Source organism: Mustela erminea, chromosome 4 (assembly GCF_009829155.1).
Source record: "Mustela erminea isolate mMusErm1 chromosome 4, mMusErm1.Pri, whole genome shotgun sequence".
NCBI lineage: Eukaryota > Metazoa > Chordata > Mammalia > Carnivora > Mustelidae > Mustela > Mustela erminea.
This window is the reverse complement of record NC_045617.1, coordinates 124,323,818-124,341,546: the sequence shown is the minus strand read 5'-3', so window position 1 is coordinate 124,341,546 and position 17,729 is coordinate 124,323,818. Positions and strand designations below refer to the sequence as shown.

The following is a 17,729-nucleotide window of genomic DNA, read 5'->3' as shown; positions in this document are numbered from 1 at the left end:
AATGTTCAAGAGCATACTAGTGACCCCACACTGATGATCTACACACCAGCTGTGCACATTCAATAACATCCAGGTGAAGAAGGTGCCTGTATGCTGCAGGCTCCCCAGTGCTAAGAGGTAGTTTACTTTTGATGATCTGAAAAACCTAATAATACCCTCCCATATTGGTCTCCCTTGACTTTGTTACATCCTGTCAGCATGTTGTCAGAGGGCTGTAGGAAAAGGGAAAATAGAGCTCCAATCCCTGCTCCGCCACTTACTGGCTGTGTGACCTTGGGAGAGTCACTTAGTTTCCCTTAACTTCAGTTATAAAGTGGAAATAATGTCTTACAGTGTTGAACAAGGTGATATATGTCAATATACTTTGCAAACTCTGAAGTCCTTTATGACAATGAAACCATGATCCTTACTTCTTCTGACCCTTAGCTTTTTTAACACCCTTTCTCCTGAATGCATGTACCAGCATCATTTAGAGCATGTTCTGGACTGACTGGTGGGTTAATTATAAACACTCCAAAGCACCTACAGAGTACATGCTTTTGGAGGTCTTCTACCTTTGATTAACTTACAGAGCAGCAAAAGACCTAAAGTTGCTCATGGAATAAATCCATCCTCTTTTTAAACACCAACTGAGTACTATTTACTGGACACTGCAAAGCTGCAGGAGGTTCATGGAAGACTGAAAATTAGTTTCCAACCACACAAGCTAGGTCTATTGTTTCATGAAGGATAATAGGACAAATGAATGTAATAATGAGAAATTCAGGTATGGCATAACAAACTCAGCCAGGTATTAAATACAGAAGAAACTTAGCAACCTAAGTAGAGGTGTCCAGCTAGATTAAGATGGAGGGCCAAAGCAGGAAACTATAAATGTGCATGCATACACATACATATTCCATAACCAGCCATAAGGCATGATCAAAAGTCCTAGGGAATCGAACCCAAGGACTCCAGACTCTTACTTAAAATCTTTAACTATGAGAACATTGCAAGACACACTTCCGCTAACTTTCCCAGGCACAAATGCTCCCAGACATACACTTATAAAATGACTCCAGGCATTGCAACTATACTCACACATGCTGGCTTGCTCTAAAACAGGCAAGAAAAGATTCCTGCTGTAATTCCTGAAAACTGAAATGTCAGTACTGAAAGAGATCTCAGAAAGGATTGTAAGGCAGAAGGCTGGAAGCCGGGCAGTGAAGCTGAATGCACCAGAGGGGTGAAGGGATGGGGCTACTGTGATGTGACTGGAAGAAGCCTGGCCCACTGGAGGCAGGAGAGAAGGCTCAGTGCTGTTAGAGCTTGTCTCTCAAGCAAAAATAGTCTGCAGTGAAGCCTTCCAATTTTTAAGTATTGAAACTGTGGCAGACATCTTGAGTTGTGCTGATTTCGTTTGGGGCAGCAAAGTTTGTCAGGATAGTCCCCCTTCCCTCTGATTCCAGCCACGGAGAAGAAAAGAAAAGGTTGTGGGCTGGGGACTTCTGGAAAAGTTTTCTCTTCCTAATGAAAGTTATCTATCTCTGCCTCAGTTTTCCTGCTAGGAAACTGGAAGTAAGCGTCATGCTTATAGCTGTATCAGCTGCCCTGTAACCACAGATGATAAGCCGCTGGGGTGGAGAGGCAGCAGGATGCAAAGGGAGACCTCAGGGTACTGATGCCCAGGCCTGGGAGCACCCACCACCAGGTTTCTTAGTCAAGGCTTAAAGTAAATTTCTCTGTAACTTAAAACATCATCACCCTGCTCCTTTAGTCAAAGACAATCTACCTGATAATAACAACCAATTCAACAGTTTTAAAAACACTGAGCTAGGTGGCAGCTGAGTGGCCCAGTTGGTTAAGCTTCCGACTCTTGATCTCAGCTCAGGTGTTGATCTCAGGGTTGTGAGTTCAGTTCCCACATTGGACTTCACATCTCAGTGTGGAGCCTACTAACAAAATAAAAAAATAAATAAATAAAAGAAAGTAAAAACATTGAGCCAACTCATCTGGCCTAGGGGTGGCTACAGGCTGCCCATCTGCCATCTGCTTCATGGTTTACACAATGCAGCCTGTCCTCCTCTGTTGGTCACTGTACACAGCAGACATGCCAGAGGGTAGGGTGGGTCTGACTGCAGATCCCAGTACCAGGACAGGCTGCCCAGAAATCAGAGCTCATCCCTGACTTCAGTCTAGCAGTGGCCTAGAGGGTATACATTTGTCCACAAGGTTGGCCATGCTCGGGGAGCCAAAGGTTCTGAGAGTCCTCTCCATGCCTGCTTATACTCATGCCTGTCCTTTATGGGTCTCTTTCTAGTTGAGCAGAGCTGCATCTGAGACAAGACGGGTAGGGAAGAACACAGCAAAGAGAAGAGGAAAAACAAATCTCGAAATGAATGACAACTGCCTGAGTAGTGAGCAAACCACAGACTGCTCCAGAACACAGTGCAAAGGCCCGAGTGACGTGAAAGTTACCAGGGCCCTTGAAGTGAGTAGGACTTCGTGTTTTAGGGGAACATGGTCAGTGCTGTGGAGCTCACCAAGATCGTGCAAAGTGATAACAAACGAATCCCTTTACTGAAACCTGAGAGTGGTAACAACTACTTCTATCTGGATTTTATTCCTGCATGTACCAAACCACATGCACGATGAAACCCAGGTCTTAAATACTGTGGGGTGTATCTGGGTTCAAAAGTCAGTCTTTCCTGTCCTTTCTCAGGATAAGACCGTGGGGTGGGAGTGGGGTCAGTAGGGCAACATGCAAACCTGCCAGAGCCTAGAGAGTGTGTGTGAAAGAGCTAAAGGGCCAAGGAAGTCATGAGGAGGTGCCCCCACCTCCTTTCCAGCCCTTTCTTCTTTCAGTTCTAACCGTACCAACCTTAAGTCTAGGACAAACCTACAGATGGCTCCTGCCCACCACCATGTTGGGGCAAGGGCTGTGGAACCCCAGGGCAGACATCTGTGAGAGGACAGGTCACAGCCCAGCTCAGGAGTGTAAATTATGCCACTGAAGAGATGGCTCAAAGCCCCACCACAAAACTTGACTCATAAACACAGTTGGGCATGAGGCCACACCAAGCAGACATTCCTAGAAGTGCTTTTTCCAAGTAAAGCCAGGAGGCAGCACATTTACTACTGCTTTGGTGTGTTGCAGGGAGTGGGGGTTATTTCCAGGGAAGCTGATGACATAAACTCTAGCGCTGGTCACTAAACTCCCTCCTCCACACAGGAAATACCCGCGACTCTGGCTCTTGTTGCCCAATTCTCTGATGTGAAGCAGAAGCACACATCTTAAGCACCATCCCACCACAGGCTGTTACAATGAACATAGGTTCCCTATTCTTGCTCTTCATTTTGTTTCTCTTCATTTTGTACCCTCACTTCCATAAAAAGACATGTGTATAAGTTCTGTTGGAGGAAAGCCAGTGGGGCTCATCCACCTATATATGTCACAAACTTACCTCATAGTGCTTGCTGCTGCCAGCAATCTGAAAAGAACACCTTGGGTAGGGCAGAGGGCACTTCAGAGGAGAACCATCCTCTGTGGGGGCTCAGCAAACTCAGCCCTGCAGTTGCCACTGTCCCTCTTTCTCAGTTTTTTCTGGCTGTCCTCCTCTTGAAGAGCCTCCTCCCTCTCTCTGTCTGGAGGCCAAGAGACAGGACCAGCCAGGTTTCCCTGACCTTCGGAGATGCACAAAACAGATGGTGGATGGAATCTAGCAAAACTACACCCCATGATGCTCATTTTTTGAGGCTGACAACTAGTTCTTATTCCAAGACTACGAGATACAGAGGCTGTGAGATCACAGACAGCCTGTGACAGCCCACAGGCAGACTATGGGATCAGAGACAGACTTCTCCTGCTGAGGACTCTGCTTATCTGAGCAGTAGCCCAAGGGATCTGGTCATGTATCTTGAATGGTAGCTGGGCTTACTCCAAAGCCAGCAGTATCAGAGCAGGCTGTACTGAGAGCGAAAGCCATGGAGACTCAGGACACTTCTCCTTCCCACATACATACACATGTGTGTATTTATGTGTACACAGAAGCATATATGTGCATGTATGTTGTATATGAAAGCAAAGGAGGAGAAAACAAGAAAGATAAGCACTCTTTATTTTTTTCCTCCTGAAAAAAGAATGCTTAAAAAAAAAAGCAAAAAAGCAAAAAACAAGCGGGTAGAAAGTTCTGAGTGAGTGAGCCTGTGCTCTGGAAGGTGGGCTCAGATCAGAAAGCTGTTTCTCCTAGGGCAGGATCAGCGCAGGCCCCCAGGCTCTGTGTGGGCCCAGCTGGAACACAGTAAAGCTTTCACGCCACCCAGAAGAAAGCAGGAAGGAACATTCTACAGTAGTACATGGCAGAGCTGCTCTATCGGCACACAGCTTTGAACACACACAAACTACTCATATTTATATCAATGATTTCCCAAATTTCATATTAAACACTGTTTTTAATTGGGGGAATTAAAACACACATGTGGTATGATCATGCTTTTCATTTTGTCACATAAAGTCATTTTGAAAACAAAACAAAACCCTCTTTACCACCTATTATAATGTCATTTCACAAAGAGTAGTTGAACACTAGAAAAACAAGGAGGATATAGTTTAAGACTAAAAAATAGTTGGGGCACCTGGGTGGCTCAGTGGGTTATGAGCCACTGTCTTCAGCTCGGGTCATGATCTCAGGGTCCTGGGATCAAGCCCCATCGGGCTCTCTGCTCAGCGGGGAGCCTGCTTCCTCCTCTCTCTCTGCCTGCCTCTCTGTCTACTTGTGATCTCTATCTGTCAAATAAATAAACAAAATCTTTAATAAAAAAAAGGAAGACTAAAAAATAGTTAAATTCAAAAAGTCAAGTCTTATGGAAAACTCAATATGACTTTTCTGAGCATTTCTCATTTCTATGGGCTGTAAAGTCCTCAGGAGTCACGGATGAGCATGTGTGTGTGTGCACACGGATGCTCAGGTAAGTATGAATCTATCTGGAAATAGGACCACCACAGCACTCCAAGGGCCCACATCACTTTGATCTTTCAAAGTTGCTTTTTAATAATTAAAACAAAAACAACTGTAAATGAGTGAAAGAGAGAACTGGATGTACAGAAGACATCAGCTAAACTAAACACATACACAAAAAGATAAGGAGGTAGAATAAGGCAAGGAAGTTTTACTGATACTTTAAATATAAGCTTACTGTATTGCTAATACCTCTTCTCCCCACAAAAACCTCAAAAAATTTAGAGACCTGCTCAATACTCAAACCACTGAATGTCACAAAGTCTCTATTGTAATGATGCAATGCTACCAACTCCACAGCACAGATCAAACTTTCCTGGACTTCAAGAAGATTAAAAAAGATTTTAAAAAAAGTAATTATTCCCTTAACAATGTCTAAATACAAAATACCAATTTAATAAATATTAATATAAGAATGAGTAGTTCTTTATCCATTCATAAATTAGTTATTTATTCATTAATTAAAGAAGTATTAATGTATTTTGAGAGTGAATTACAGTAATTCCCTCTCAAGTAGTTCACTCTCAAGTAGTTCACTCTCAAAATACATTAATAGTTCAGTAATTCACTCTCAAAATACATTAATACTTCTTTCTTGGATAGACAGCAAATATAATCATATTTTTAGAAATGCTTAGAGTTCATAAAAAACACTTTCACTTATCTACCTTATACTACAAAAATTGTGTTAGATAGGTATTTTACAGATGAGAGAAATGAGGCTAAAAATGACCTGCATAAGAAACTACAGAGAGAAAGCAAAAGCAACTATTTCTCAAAGTCTGAGAAATTCTAGCCACATGGGCCAGAGAACATGTGGCCTGTGCATTTGATATAAACTCAAGGATGCCTCTAATTGTGACAAATCATGCAAAACACACCAACCTGGGTCTGTGGGGTTATAATGACTATGAGAACTTGAACTTTCACATTTCCTGACTTTGAAAGGCAAGGTGGTTGGGGGAACTGGGCTAAGATTTTAATGTGCTAATGTTATCTCTACCAGGTTTCTGCGTTTTTAAGTTCCTGGAAGATCAGAGGGGGAGTTTATGAGGATTAAAGCCATGACAGAAAAATGACCTTTCTGGGCAGTTTACAGCCACTGAATGCCAAGTGAAGCAGTTAGTTTCAAAAGGTCACAAACCTCTTACTAAGCATAATTGGCAAGAAGAATTCCTGTTGGTATAAGCATCTATGGGGAGAGACTTAGGATATTATATTAAATATATATTATATATATTAATTTATATCCGAAGTGAGAAATAATTTTATAAATTTGTAAGTACAGGGATACAGTTTTTTAAAATTTATTTTGTCATTAAATATAAGAATTCTCAGGTATTTGTAATTGAAAATGGCTAGACTAATGAACTACTAGTTCTACTCATCTGAGTTACCCAGGACATATTTTCCAAATGACAGACATGATTTCTCCTGTTTTTGTTAACCAGAGCATTAATATTATTTATCTCCTGACCACCTACATTGGTTAATGGTACAGAAAATAAAGGTTCACATTAGCCTATATGTTCCTAATATTTGCGGAGTAATTACTTCAGGCTACCTGCAGTGAGGTGGGTCATATAAACAGAATCAAGTGTTCCGCTGGCCATGGTCTAATTATATCATGAAAGCATGCTCACTGATAAAAGGCACATTATGCTTTCAATAAAATATTTGTAACAAGAAAAGAGAAACTCAAGCTATTTCATAGGCTGTCTCTTAACATACAAAATATACTCATATTCCAAACTTAACTCCACAATTTCCATGTAACTTCAGTAGAGCAAGAAGTATTTATAGAATCATGGACATCAATGTGCCCAAATCCTTATTTAATGCATAGGATTTGCTATTACTAATGGATTAAAACTAAAAGTTTCCCCAAAGAATCACATGAGTGCTTATGAACATAACTCCCAACAAGAGAGTGCCAGCTTTTCTGCCTTTCGATGAGTTATGGTCTGGACTTTATTTTCCAACTGAAACAGAGGTTGTACTGCTATAGGACTTCACTCATAATAGCAGCAGTGGCACATTCTCCTCAAGTTCTCTCTGTCATTAGCTTTACACTTGGGTGCTATAATAACTACCTATTGGAATCCTACACTACACTTTCACCAAGATGTGAGGAAAGGGCTAAAAAGGGAAATCATTCATCTTAACAAGACCTCTGCACATATTTAGGATGGGAGAGAACAAATTCAAATCTTACGGGCTAGTCCTCTGGACCCAAGGTGATGGTGTTTGGGCTGGTTTTGCCAGATCTGAAGTGACCCATGAGACACTGCAACTCAGAGAAATATTTTCTGTCACTCTGGCCTTTCCATGTAAAGAAATCTTTCAAATATTCCACTGAAGTGGGCCTCCTGAGCACCAAAGCTTGTTATTTCAACTATCTTCTTTTGTAACTCTCAAGATATATTTATACACCCTGAAGACAGTAAAAGTATACTCTGATTTTCAAAAGTGCTTAGAGTTCATAGATATGTGATCTGTCTTCAAAAATCCTGAAGGCAGGAATTTTTCAAATGAGGGAACTGAAGCTCAGATGGGTTTAAATGACTTGTCAAGGTAGATGCAACTAGTTTTAAAGTTAAGATATCTAACATCAAGGTCTACTGCTTACTTGTTTATATAATGTAGGGCTGCTCAATGCTCAATTTTCATTTCATACATCAGCCATTGTCCTGGACATCAAGCACAGTGCTTGGCTCCTAGCAAAGCTGAAAAGTCCTGGGGGCAATCGAGTACAGGTGGCTACCTTCTCTGACAACAAATGCCCAGAATGTGTTACAATCTGGTTCCTCCGAAGAGTCATTGCCAATCAGGTATTGATAAGTTCACAGTACGTTAGAATCTCAGTTTGAGATAAGAGCAAAGCAACTGTTCTAAAAATAGCCACCAAAACATGGGCAGAAGATTGCTGTGGTCTCCAAAGAAAGGCAGTGGCTCACTTCCTTCCGTATACACCATGCCCTTCCAACCACTTCTGTTTCTTGACACGACTAGTAACCAAGGAAGTTCTCTGGTGCTGCTTCTCCTAGACATAGGTTGCTACAGTTTTCCTAGTGATCCTAGTAAAATCTTTCCTCCATCATCCTCGATTTTAAAGATTGGCTTTTTCTGTGAAATACAGAGTTAGTGTGAATACAAGTCTTGCATAGAATGTTATCTGTGCCTGTTTTCCAATCTACCTTTCCTGGTCTAACTATATACCACCTGTCTCCTATCCTACCCACCTGCTTTCCCACATCTTTCCCCACAGCAATCGATCTGACTCTGGCAACGTTTTTTGTTTTTTCTTCCCCCCAAACAGGTAGATCTCTCAAAATTATTGTATAATCTGTGAAAAATCTGCTGTCCAGCAATAAAAATCAAGATTGGCTGATGTTTCAGTGTTCAATAGCTTTTAGAGATGTGAGACAATTGAGATACTAAACAGAAGATTATGTGGTATGTAATTCCATTGTGCAGGATTTGTAAGCAATAGAGTTTATGAATCATGAAGGATGAATCCTGATTGGTCTGCAGACTCCCAAATTTACAAACACCACCTTAGTTTACAACTTTCCTAATAAAATGCGGTAATGTATATTACTAGCAGGGTTGTTGTATGTGACATGCAATGTAAGCATGAGGCCAGCCTGAGAAGCAGAGGCTGGTGTCTACCAGATACACTGAATGGCTCAGTACTTCAATTCTGCTCCAGTCCCTCAGCCTGCAAGGTTCAAATCCATGCTTCAGTAAAACTTAACTCCATATCGTGGTCTTTCTAGGTCACTTTTAGACACCCAAACAGCGTGAATGTTTAAAGCTGTGATTGCTGTGGGTCTCCAAAGACCTGTCCCCCATTCTGCTGAAGCCTAACCACAACCTAATTATTGTCACCTTTCCTTTTTTACTCTTTAATTTGGCTCCTAGAAAATTTAAAATTACCTGCATGGCTTACATTTGTGGTTCATAGTCTATTTCTACTGGATGGTGCTGTCTTAGGCAAAACCCATTAGCTTCTTTAAACCTTTGCTTCTAGAGAGAGGATAAACATGCTAAAAGTTGGTTTGAGGCATCGTTTCTAAAAATGAGCCTCTTCTTGTAGACATCCCATCAGTCAGTGTTGTATAGTTGAAGGACTGGCAAACAGTGTACCTCCTGCTACAGCTCTAACTTCATAGCACAGACCTCTATGCTTGGCATCAAGAGTCCCATGGCTCTGATGACGTCACGGCACTTAACTTACTTGACTTTACTGGTCTTTATTCATTTTTAATATCTCCAAAAATATAGGAAAAAACCACTTACAGGTTCTGAGATGGTGAATCCGCTGCTGGAATGCACAGGTATTTAACCCCCTGTAGAATAATAAAAATATAATAAAAAGATGATACTTAGTGTAGAATACTAGTTAAAGGAACTGTTTACTCAGATCAAAAAATAAAAAGTAAAAAGGAGAAGTTTTCCCCTCATCCTTTGTTGCCAAGGAACCAGAGGAAACTTTTTAATTAAGGTTCCTGGTTATTTCCTTGACCGTGCATACGAATATTCATGCTCTGGCTTGCAAACAGTTTGTAGGCTTAGATAAGGTTTATCAAAAAAGTGAAATAATTGAGTGCTTTCCAGTAAGTGTCAACATTTCAAAACTATCATTTCAGATGCTTGTTTATATATCCAACATTTAAAAAAAATCTATTTAAGATCCCAAGTGACCAAAAAGGAAGCACTTTAAGTAAAATCCTTAACATGATGACTAAATTATAATGTTACATTACAGAGTATTCTACATCAAATTTTAGTAATTGGAAAATTATAGTTTCCCTGATGCATTGCTGGGAATTTACACATTCAAAATATCTTGATTTATTTTTTTAATAAATTTTTAAATTTATTTTTTATTTATTTATTTGTTAGAGAGAGAGAGAGAGACAAATCACAGCAGGGGGAGTGGCAGGCAGAGCAGGCAGAGGAAGAAGCAGGCTCCTTGCAAGGAATGCAGTGTGGGACTTGATCCCAGGACCTTGGGGTCATGACCTGAACTGATGGCATATGCTTAATGATTGAGCCACCGAGGCATCTCTATTTTTTTTTTTTTTTAAGATTTTATTTATTTATTTGACAGAGAGAGATCACAGTAGGAGAGAGGAAGGGAAGAGATCACAGAGAGAGAGGAAGGGAAGCAGGCCCCCTGCTGAGCAGAGAGCCCAATGTGGGACTCGATCCCAGGACCCTGAGATCATGACCTGAGCCCAAGGCAGCGGCTTAACCCACTGAGCCACCCAGGCACCCCAGAGGCATCTCTATTTTGATTTTGCTTGTTTTTCAAAAGAGTAAAAGTTTGTGTACCAAACTTTTAGAATGGTCTAATTTGAAAACCAAAAAATGAACTTCATATAGGTCTCCATAAAAATCTATAAAAAATGTCCGTGTAAATTCATGCTATAAAAAGCCATGCTAAATTTTTTTTAAAGATTTTTATTTATTTATTTGACAGAGATCACAAGTAGACAGAGAGGCAGGCAGAGAGAGAGGAAGGGAAGCAGGCTCCCCGCCGAGCAGAGAGCCTGATGTGGGACTCGATCCCAGAACCCTGAGATCATGACCTGAGCCGAAGGCAGCGGCTTAATCCACTGAGCCACCCAGGCGCCCCAGCCATGCTAAATTTAAGTTTTATTAAAAACCTGGCTGGTTGGAGCACCTGAATGGCTCAGTCAGTTAAGTGTCTGACTTCTCAGGTCATGGTCTCAGGGTCCTCAGATTGAACCCCACATTGGGCTCCCTGGTCTGCAGGGAGGAGTCTAGCTGTCTCTCTGCCCCTCCCCCTGCTCATGCTCTATCTCAAATAAATACATTAACTAATTAATTAGATAATTAATTAAATATATTTTTTAAAAACCTGGTTGTTTCTTCTTCAGAGGGATTTATAGTTCCAGAGGTCTTCAATGTCATGTAAAAAACAAAATCTAGAAATCTCAGCAATCTTTGCCAAACAATATGGTTCTGTGAGAACTTAGAGGAACCATTTTTAAACCCTTCCTCCTTTGATAGCCTAATCTCATAGGATCTTGCCACCATGTCATGAAAAATAAGTAGGGGAAGAAACACATCAAACACTAAAAAAGTAACTAAGCTAAGAGAGTTAATGAAGGAGAAACATATAGAAATATATAGACTACCACAAGTACCTCAGCAAATAAAGTCATAAAATAACTTGTCTTTTAGAATTATTTGAATTTTTTGCAGTTGATTATTAAAATTTTATTGCTAATTCATATGAGGCATTTCTGTGGTATATTTACTAATGTAGTCTAGTAAGGAACATCCAAATTTGTGGCTGCCCCAAACTCTTCTAGACCTCCACACGTTGATACTTCAAGACATTGTGAATTCTATTTTCCAATACAGAATCCATGTAAGCTACATTTCTCAATCTCCTTTGCTATTAGGGTGTAGACTCAGGACCTGGTTTCATCATATGACACACCTACTTGAGGTGGATTTGGAAACAGGACATGGGACAAGTCAGATGGGTAAAGAGCACCTGCTTGGCAGGTGCAGGTGGCAGTAGAAGCAGGTGGTTCTGGGGGCAGACGTGGCAGCAGATCTCACCAGTTGTGTGATGTGGTCTGAGTGTTGTTCCTTTAACTTCAGCTGAAAGTCTGTTTCTCCAGCTCTTCTGAGAACACAAGATCTCAACTATCTCTTAAAAAACACCTTCCTGCTTAAACCAGTTCAGCGTGCAATCAGCTGTCTCTCACTAAGACCTAACAGATAAAATTCCCCTCTGGGTCTCCTAGTATTAGGAGAGGTCAGAAAAAAATTTTTTTTCCTGCTTAATTCATATACACATACATTTTTTTTTTTTTTAGCTCTGAGTCAATCATTATATCTTCCAACAAACTCTTGAAGATGAGTTTTACTATTGCTTCTCCATGTGAGAATACTTTACATGAGACCTAACAGGTTTGAACATGTCGAGGGTAAAGTTTAAGGATAAGCTGCTGGACTATGTTCTTCCCACATTCAACCTTCACTTTGTCATCCCTAATTGCCTCCTTCTGTCTGTCCTCATTTATTCCTGGACACTGGGCTCTGTTGGAAATAACAAAGCAGTTGTCTGAAGTTCTAAAGCACCTCCAAACCCAGAGAGATATTAAAGCAGTGATTTAAAAGGAAAGAAAATGGAAAAGGAAATGATACTGTAAAAAAAAAAAAAAGTAATTTCACTACTTCCCTTCATCAGGGCCAAGCATGCTTATTGGTATAGATACACATACTGATCATTTCATAAATCTGTCACTGGAATGACTCATTTACTTTTTTTCTTTTACTTTTAAGTGAGAGTTGGCCATGGATCAGGTCCAGAAGCTTATGAAATTCTTTCCTCCCACACACTTCCTCTAATTCAGACCAGAACTTCCAGAGGGATGGGAAGGAGTCTCAGGTTTCCACCCTCCTTACCACTGTGACTGTCACCTGGGTAACTTCAATCAATCAAAAATGCTGAGGTGGATCCCCTCCAACATAGGATAAAAATGCTTGCCTGTCACACATGCTGATGGACAGCCACTTAATCCTAACAGAATCTAAAATCACCCCAGGCTATACAATGAGAGGAAAGAAAAAAAAAAAGAAGGAAAGGAAGATAATGGGCCAGAAGAGGAGGCTAAATAGCTCTCAGCTTATTAAGAGCATTCACCATAAATTCCAATGGCAGTGTGATTGGAAAGCACCTCACTTCCTTCAGGTGTTCCCTGAGTGGGGTCCCATTCCCCTTTTTGGTGCCTGATGAGAAAAAGAAAAGGCTGCTGGCCCCATATGGCAGGAGTAAAATGCAGGAAGATAGCAAAGGGTATCCCTCCCTTCATGCCCACAGATTGATGAGGAGGCAACTTTCAGCCATGCTGGGCCCCTCACCCTCACTAGCTGGGATGGGCATGTGGCAGCTACAGCTTCCCATCTGTGAAGCTTTTAAGGAGGAACAAAGTAGCTCTCAGCCACAAGTTTGGGGATCCCCTACTGTTAAGGAAGGACAGAGAAAATAGAAAACATAAGATCATGTTCTCTCAAAAGCAGAACAACAAGAACCTTCCTTGCCACATGGTAAACACTAAATATCTGTTGAACAAGGTGAAAACCAATTAACATGAAGATCACACTACAGGAATAGTACACAGGAAGAAAACTATCATAAAGTGCCCATGCCTGGGGACCATAAAAATAAGAGAGCTGAACTTTCAGCCATGACATAGGAAGGGCACACTGCAGGCACATGCTCCAGACACCAGCCTCCTGCCTGTCCATACCACCAGAACTTGGTTAAGAATCAGCTCACCGTGATCTACAATAAGAAGGGAACAAACTATGCAAATACAGTAAAGAAAGGAGTCAAAACTGTCAAAGAGGTTCAGCTGCTCACAGCCCAAGAACATCTATTTATCTTGGCTTAGTCATTAACAAAGCACGAAAAGTATCTTTCTTGCAGGCCACAGACTGCAGAACATACAGTACCTGAAAAAAGTCTTCAGATGCCTGCACATGTTTACAATTCATGGCAGTTAATTACTAATTCAGAAAGCAGCAAGAGTGCTGACAGCATTAAGGAACTCAATGCTACAAGGTGGAGAGACTTAAAATTGTCCTAGTATTAATGGAATCCCCCCAAAAAATCATTCTCTCATATTGAGGTTTGTAGAGACAGAGATATGGGGCAGGATGTGTTTAGCTAAATTATGGAAAACATGACAAATGAAGCAAAAAAGTAACAGATCTTATTCTAAAATAAAATTCTAGAACAATCTGAAAAACTCATAAGTAATAAAAATAACAGAGGGGAGGTGAATGTGGGGATGAGTGAAATAGGTAAAGGGGATTAAGAGCACATTTATCATGATAAGCACTGAGTAATGTACAGAATCCTTGAATCACTATATTGTAAGGCTGAAACTAATACAACACTGTACGTTAACTATACGGAAATAAAAAAAAATAACAGCAATGTTTCCATTCCTACAGGATTTGCTATGTGATATTTGCTCCTACATATTACCTCTTAAACTAATACAACAATAACAACAACAACAACATTAAAACTAAAATTATCTTCTTTGAAAGAAAATTATTAAATAGATAAGAATTTAGTACTTTTCATGATGTTCCAAAACAGTGATTGGTGGAAAGCCAATTAATATTAAACTTCATGGAGCTAGTAAGTGTCAAGTTACAGATTTTCAATTTAGGCAGCTAGCCGAAGAATACAAAAACCAGTTTAGCTAAGGGAAAGGGCTCAGTCTATGCTTTAAGACTGTCTTGATTTCTAGGAGGGACAAAGAATGAGCAGATAATTTCTTCTGACTACATGGCATTTTGAATGGCCTATAACATCCTGAGAATGCTATTAATACTGATAAGGTGAGGACCAGAAGGAAGAAAAGACAAAGAATTAAGAAAAAGCCTCATATTTACACTGAACACATATACACTGAATATTCATAATAACAGGGAACACATCAGTTAGTATTACATAGTGTGGAAAGACATTAGGAAAATACCAGAAAGAAGTTAGATTTCAATGGGATCATCCAAAGAAAGTTTTGGGGGTGAAGTTTTTAGGTTAGGTTTTGAAAGAGACAACAAATATCAATTGATTGAAAAGAAAGAAAGTATTTCAGAGATTGTTCTTGCACAAAGTTTAAGGCTTTCTAAGTCCTTATTCTCAAAAGTTCTAATATTTTTCTGTTTTCTGTTTCAACAAGCATAGTAACCACCAAAAGTAAGGTTTTTGCCTTTCTTTGGGGCTGAAACTAAAGATTACACTTAAAACGATACATCGTCAAGTACTTGAGAAACAGGGGCAAGATTCTGATTTCAGGACTAGTAAAAAGATCAAACTCTCGCTTGTTTCAAGTACAATTTCTAAAATTCACTGTTCTTTTCTTTCTGAAACATAAGTAAGAGGCTTCTGGAGAAGCTATCTGACATTCTACTTTTCTAAAGAAAAGAAAGATCAAGGCCTTCAGAATCGGTTTTCTCTCTCTCAGGAAAACTAATAAAATTAGTTTCTGCAAGGACTTATTCACAACCTAAGAGGAAACAGGAGTAGGAGATAGAGTTACTAAGAGGCCAGAATCAAGAAATCCATGTGATGGAAAAATTATTTTAGCTGCTAATAAAAGTGACTTGATCTTGGATCTTGGTTTCTCATCTTATCCCATCCAAATACCAATAGCAATATGGGTGTACAAAGGAGGAGTCTTCTGAAAGAGATGACATTTTTTTCTTTGACAGTCACATTTATGAGTTAACAGAGTGGCACGCTGAAGTGGGCTCTGCAATTCCTACACATGGAAATCTATTAACACTGATAATCTAATGCCCATTAATGAAGTAAGCAAAGTAAGCTGGGGACTCCACTTAGACCTAATTCCCAAATTATCCAAAAATCTGACTCCAAAAAAGAAACAAAATTAAAAAAGAATTAAGTTTGATCAGAAGCAAGACCACAGTTTATACACCACTATAAAAAACAAAAGTCTCTCCCACTTGAGACAATCACTCTGTACTTTTTATCGTAGTAAAATATACATCACATAAAATTTACCATTTTAACCATTATTAAATACACAGCTCAGTGGCATCATGTATATTCACATCCTAATCACCACCACTCATCTCTAGAACTTTTTCATCTTCCCAGATGGAAACTCCGAGCCCATTAAACACTAAATCCCATTAACCCTTCTCCCCATCCCCTGTAACCCCCAATTCTACTTTCTATCTCTATGAATTTGACTACTTCTATACTTTTTTTTTGACAGAGATCACAAGTAGGCAGAGAGGCAGGCAGAGAGAGATAGGGGGGAAAGGAGGCTCCCTGCTGAGCAGAGAGCCCAATGCTGGGCTCGATCCCAGGACCCTGGGATCATGACCTGAACTGAAGGCAGAAGCTTTAATCCACTGAGCCACCCAGACACCCCACTTCTGCATTTTTATATAAACCTAAAGGCAGGTAATCTGAAAAAATTAGTCTAGCCACACTCCTGAAGGTCATAGACCAAGAGATGGCAACTGCTGACTTGAAACTGCTCAGATGTACCTGTAAGGTTTGACAGCCTTACATTTCATGGGGTATCTTACTCCAGACAAAGCACAGAAAGATCTCCACCTAGGCTATGTATATGGATGCCATGTACATGGATGCCAAAGCTGGTACCTGGCCCATGGAGTTTGATCATTATTTCTCCTCAATTTAAGAACTTTCACATAGCCAGTAACATTCTTTAAAGGGAAAAAGTAGAATATAGAATTATATCTGTAGAAAGAATACCTCTGGAAAAACTTTGTATGTCTGTGGACTAAGAACTGGAAGCAGGCATAAAAGCAAAAAACAAAATACAAAAACAGGGCGCCTGGGTGGCTCAGTTGTTAAGCATCTGCTTTCAGCTGAGGTCATGATCCTGAGGTCCTGGGGTTGCGTCCTGGGTCAGGCTCCCTCTCCAAGGGAAATCTGCTTCTTCTGTCCCTCATCCCACCCATTCTCTCAAACTCTCTCTCTCTCTCAAATAAATAAGATCTAAACAAAACAAAACAAAACAAAACCAGGTAAGGTCTAGGGGGTAAGACTCTTGATAATCTCCCTTTTTGTTTGTACCATAATAGAAATCTCATAGGAATTATTGTAGAAAATCACCACAGAAGATAAATACAGTCCTTGAATTGTGCTACATAACACATGTTCTGAGTCTAGGCTCTAAATTGAAGATGCATTTTCTTCAGGCACCCATTTGCCACTGATTCTTCCTGCACCAGCTAAATTTAGGAAACACTACTACAAATAACAACTTCCAAGAACTCTGTGGTACTTGATGGGGTGGGGAGGGGTGGGAAGGTCAGAGTGGAGAGACAAGATTTAGCCTTTGGTTTGATTTTGTGAGAAAAAATGCAAATGAGAAACCTCCAACACCTGTTGGCTTCTTTCAGGTTAGTCAAAAAAGGACATACATTTGACTTGTCAGATCAACAGATGAGGACCCAAATGCTTATTTTTGCTCAAGTTATTTCAATGAAAGGTTAAAGTAGGCATGGTCCGCACACTGAATTTCCTTGAGCCAGCATGGGTGGGTTATGGGAAGGAGGTGAGGGAGATTCACGTCAGCTCCAACCTACCACTGCAAGCCCTCTTCTGTGATTTCAGTTGTGTCTGGCACCGCTGATGTATTCAGTGTGACTCATGAAAACAGGGCCAGTTTCAGCAGTCTCTCCAAACCAAGTAATTCTACAACATTACTTAATGAATGTTAATGATAAATGACCATACCAAAAAAATCACCATGATTGAAAACTGATGCTTGGAAATCAGGAGAAATCAGCAGTAGCTACTTCAGAATCACAAGCTACCACTTGTTAAAGATATAAAGGTAAATTTGCCTCAGCTGCTAAAACATATCAGTGGATCCATCCTGTCTGCAAAGTAAAGATTCTCTTCAAAATCCTTCAGCACTTGTCTACAACTCACCTCCCAAGCTCACCTCCACCAGCTCACCAAACTCCAGGTACCTGGCTGCCTGAGAATCTCTTCAAATGTTCTGTACTTTCCTGCCCAAGCCTCCCCAGGGTCCCTTCTTCTCCTCCGTGTTTGTTTCCTCTGGAATACCCTTCTCTTTCAGGACTCCTCCCAGGGGCACTCCCTTAGTGGAACCACACCTGATGTAACCCACCAGCCCTACCCACAGAGTTTTC

General features: G+C 40.4%; 1 protein-coding gene across 7 annotated transcripts in view; it reads right to left on the bottom strand.

Moving 5' to 3' along the window:
- The window catches only part of DUSP22 (dual specificity phosphatase 22), a 75,225-nt gene that overhangs the window by 15,253 nt on the left and 42,243 nt on the right, over positions 1-17,729 (bottom strand). For 6 of the 7 annotated variants that reach the window (XM_032340921.1, XM_032340920.1, XM_032340924.1 and 3 more), the window contains one exon: positions 9,300-9,349. The exons of the other annotated variant lie outside the window; for it this stretch is intronic. In XM_032340921.1, the coding sequence (XP_032196812.1) occupies positions 9,300-9,349 (50 nt within the window). The remainder of the gene's footprint in view (positions 1-9,299; positions 9,350-17,729) is intronic. 7 annotated transcript variants of the gene reach the window in all.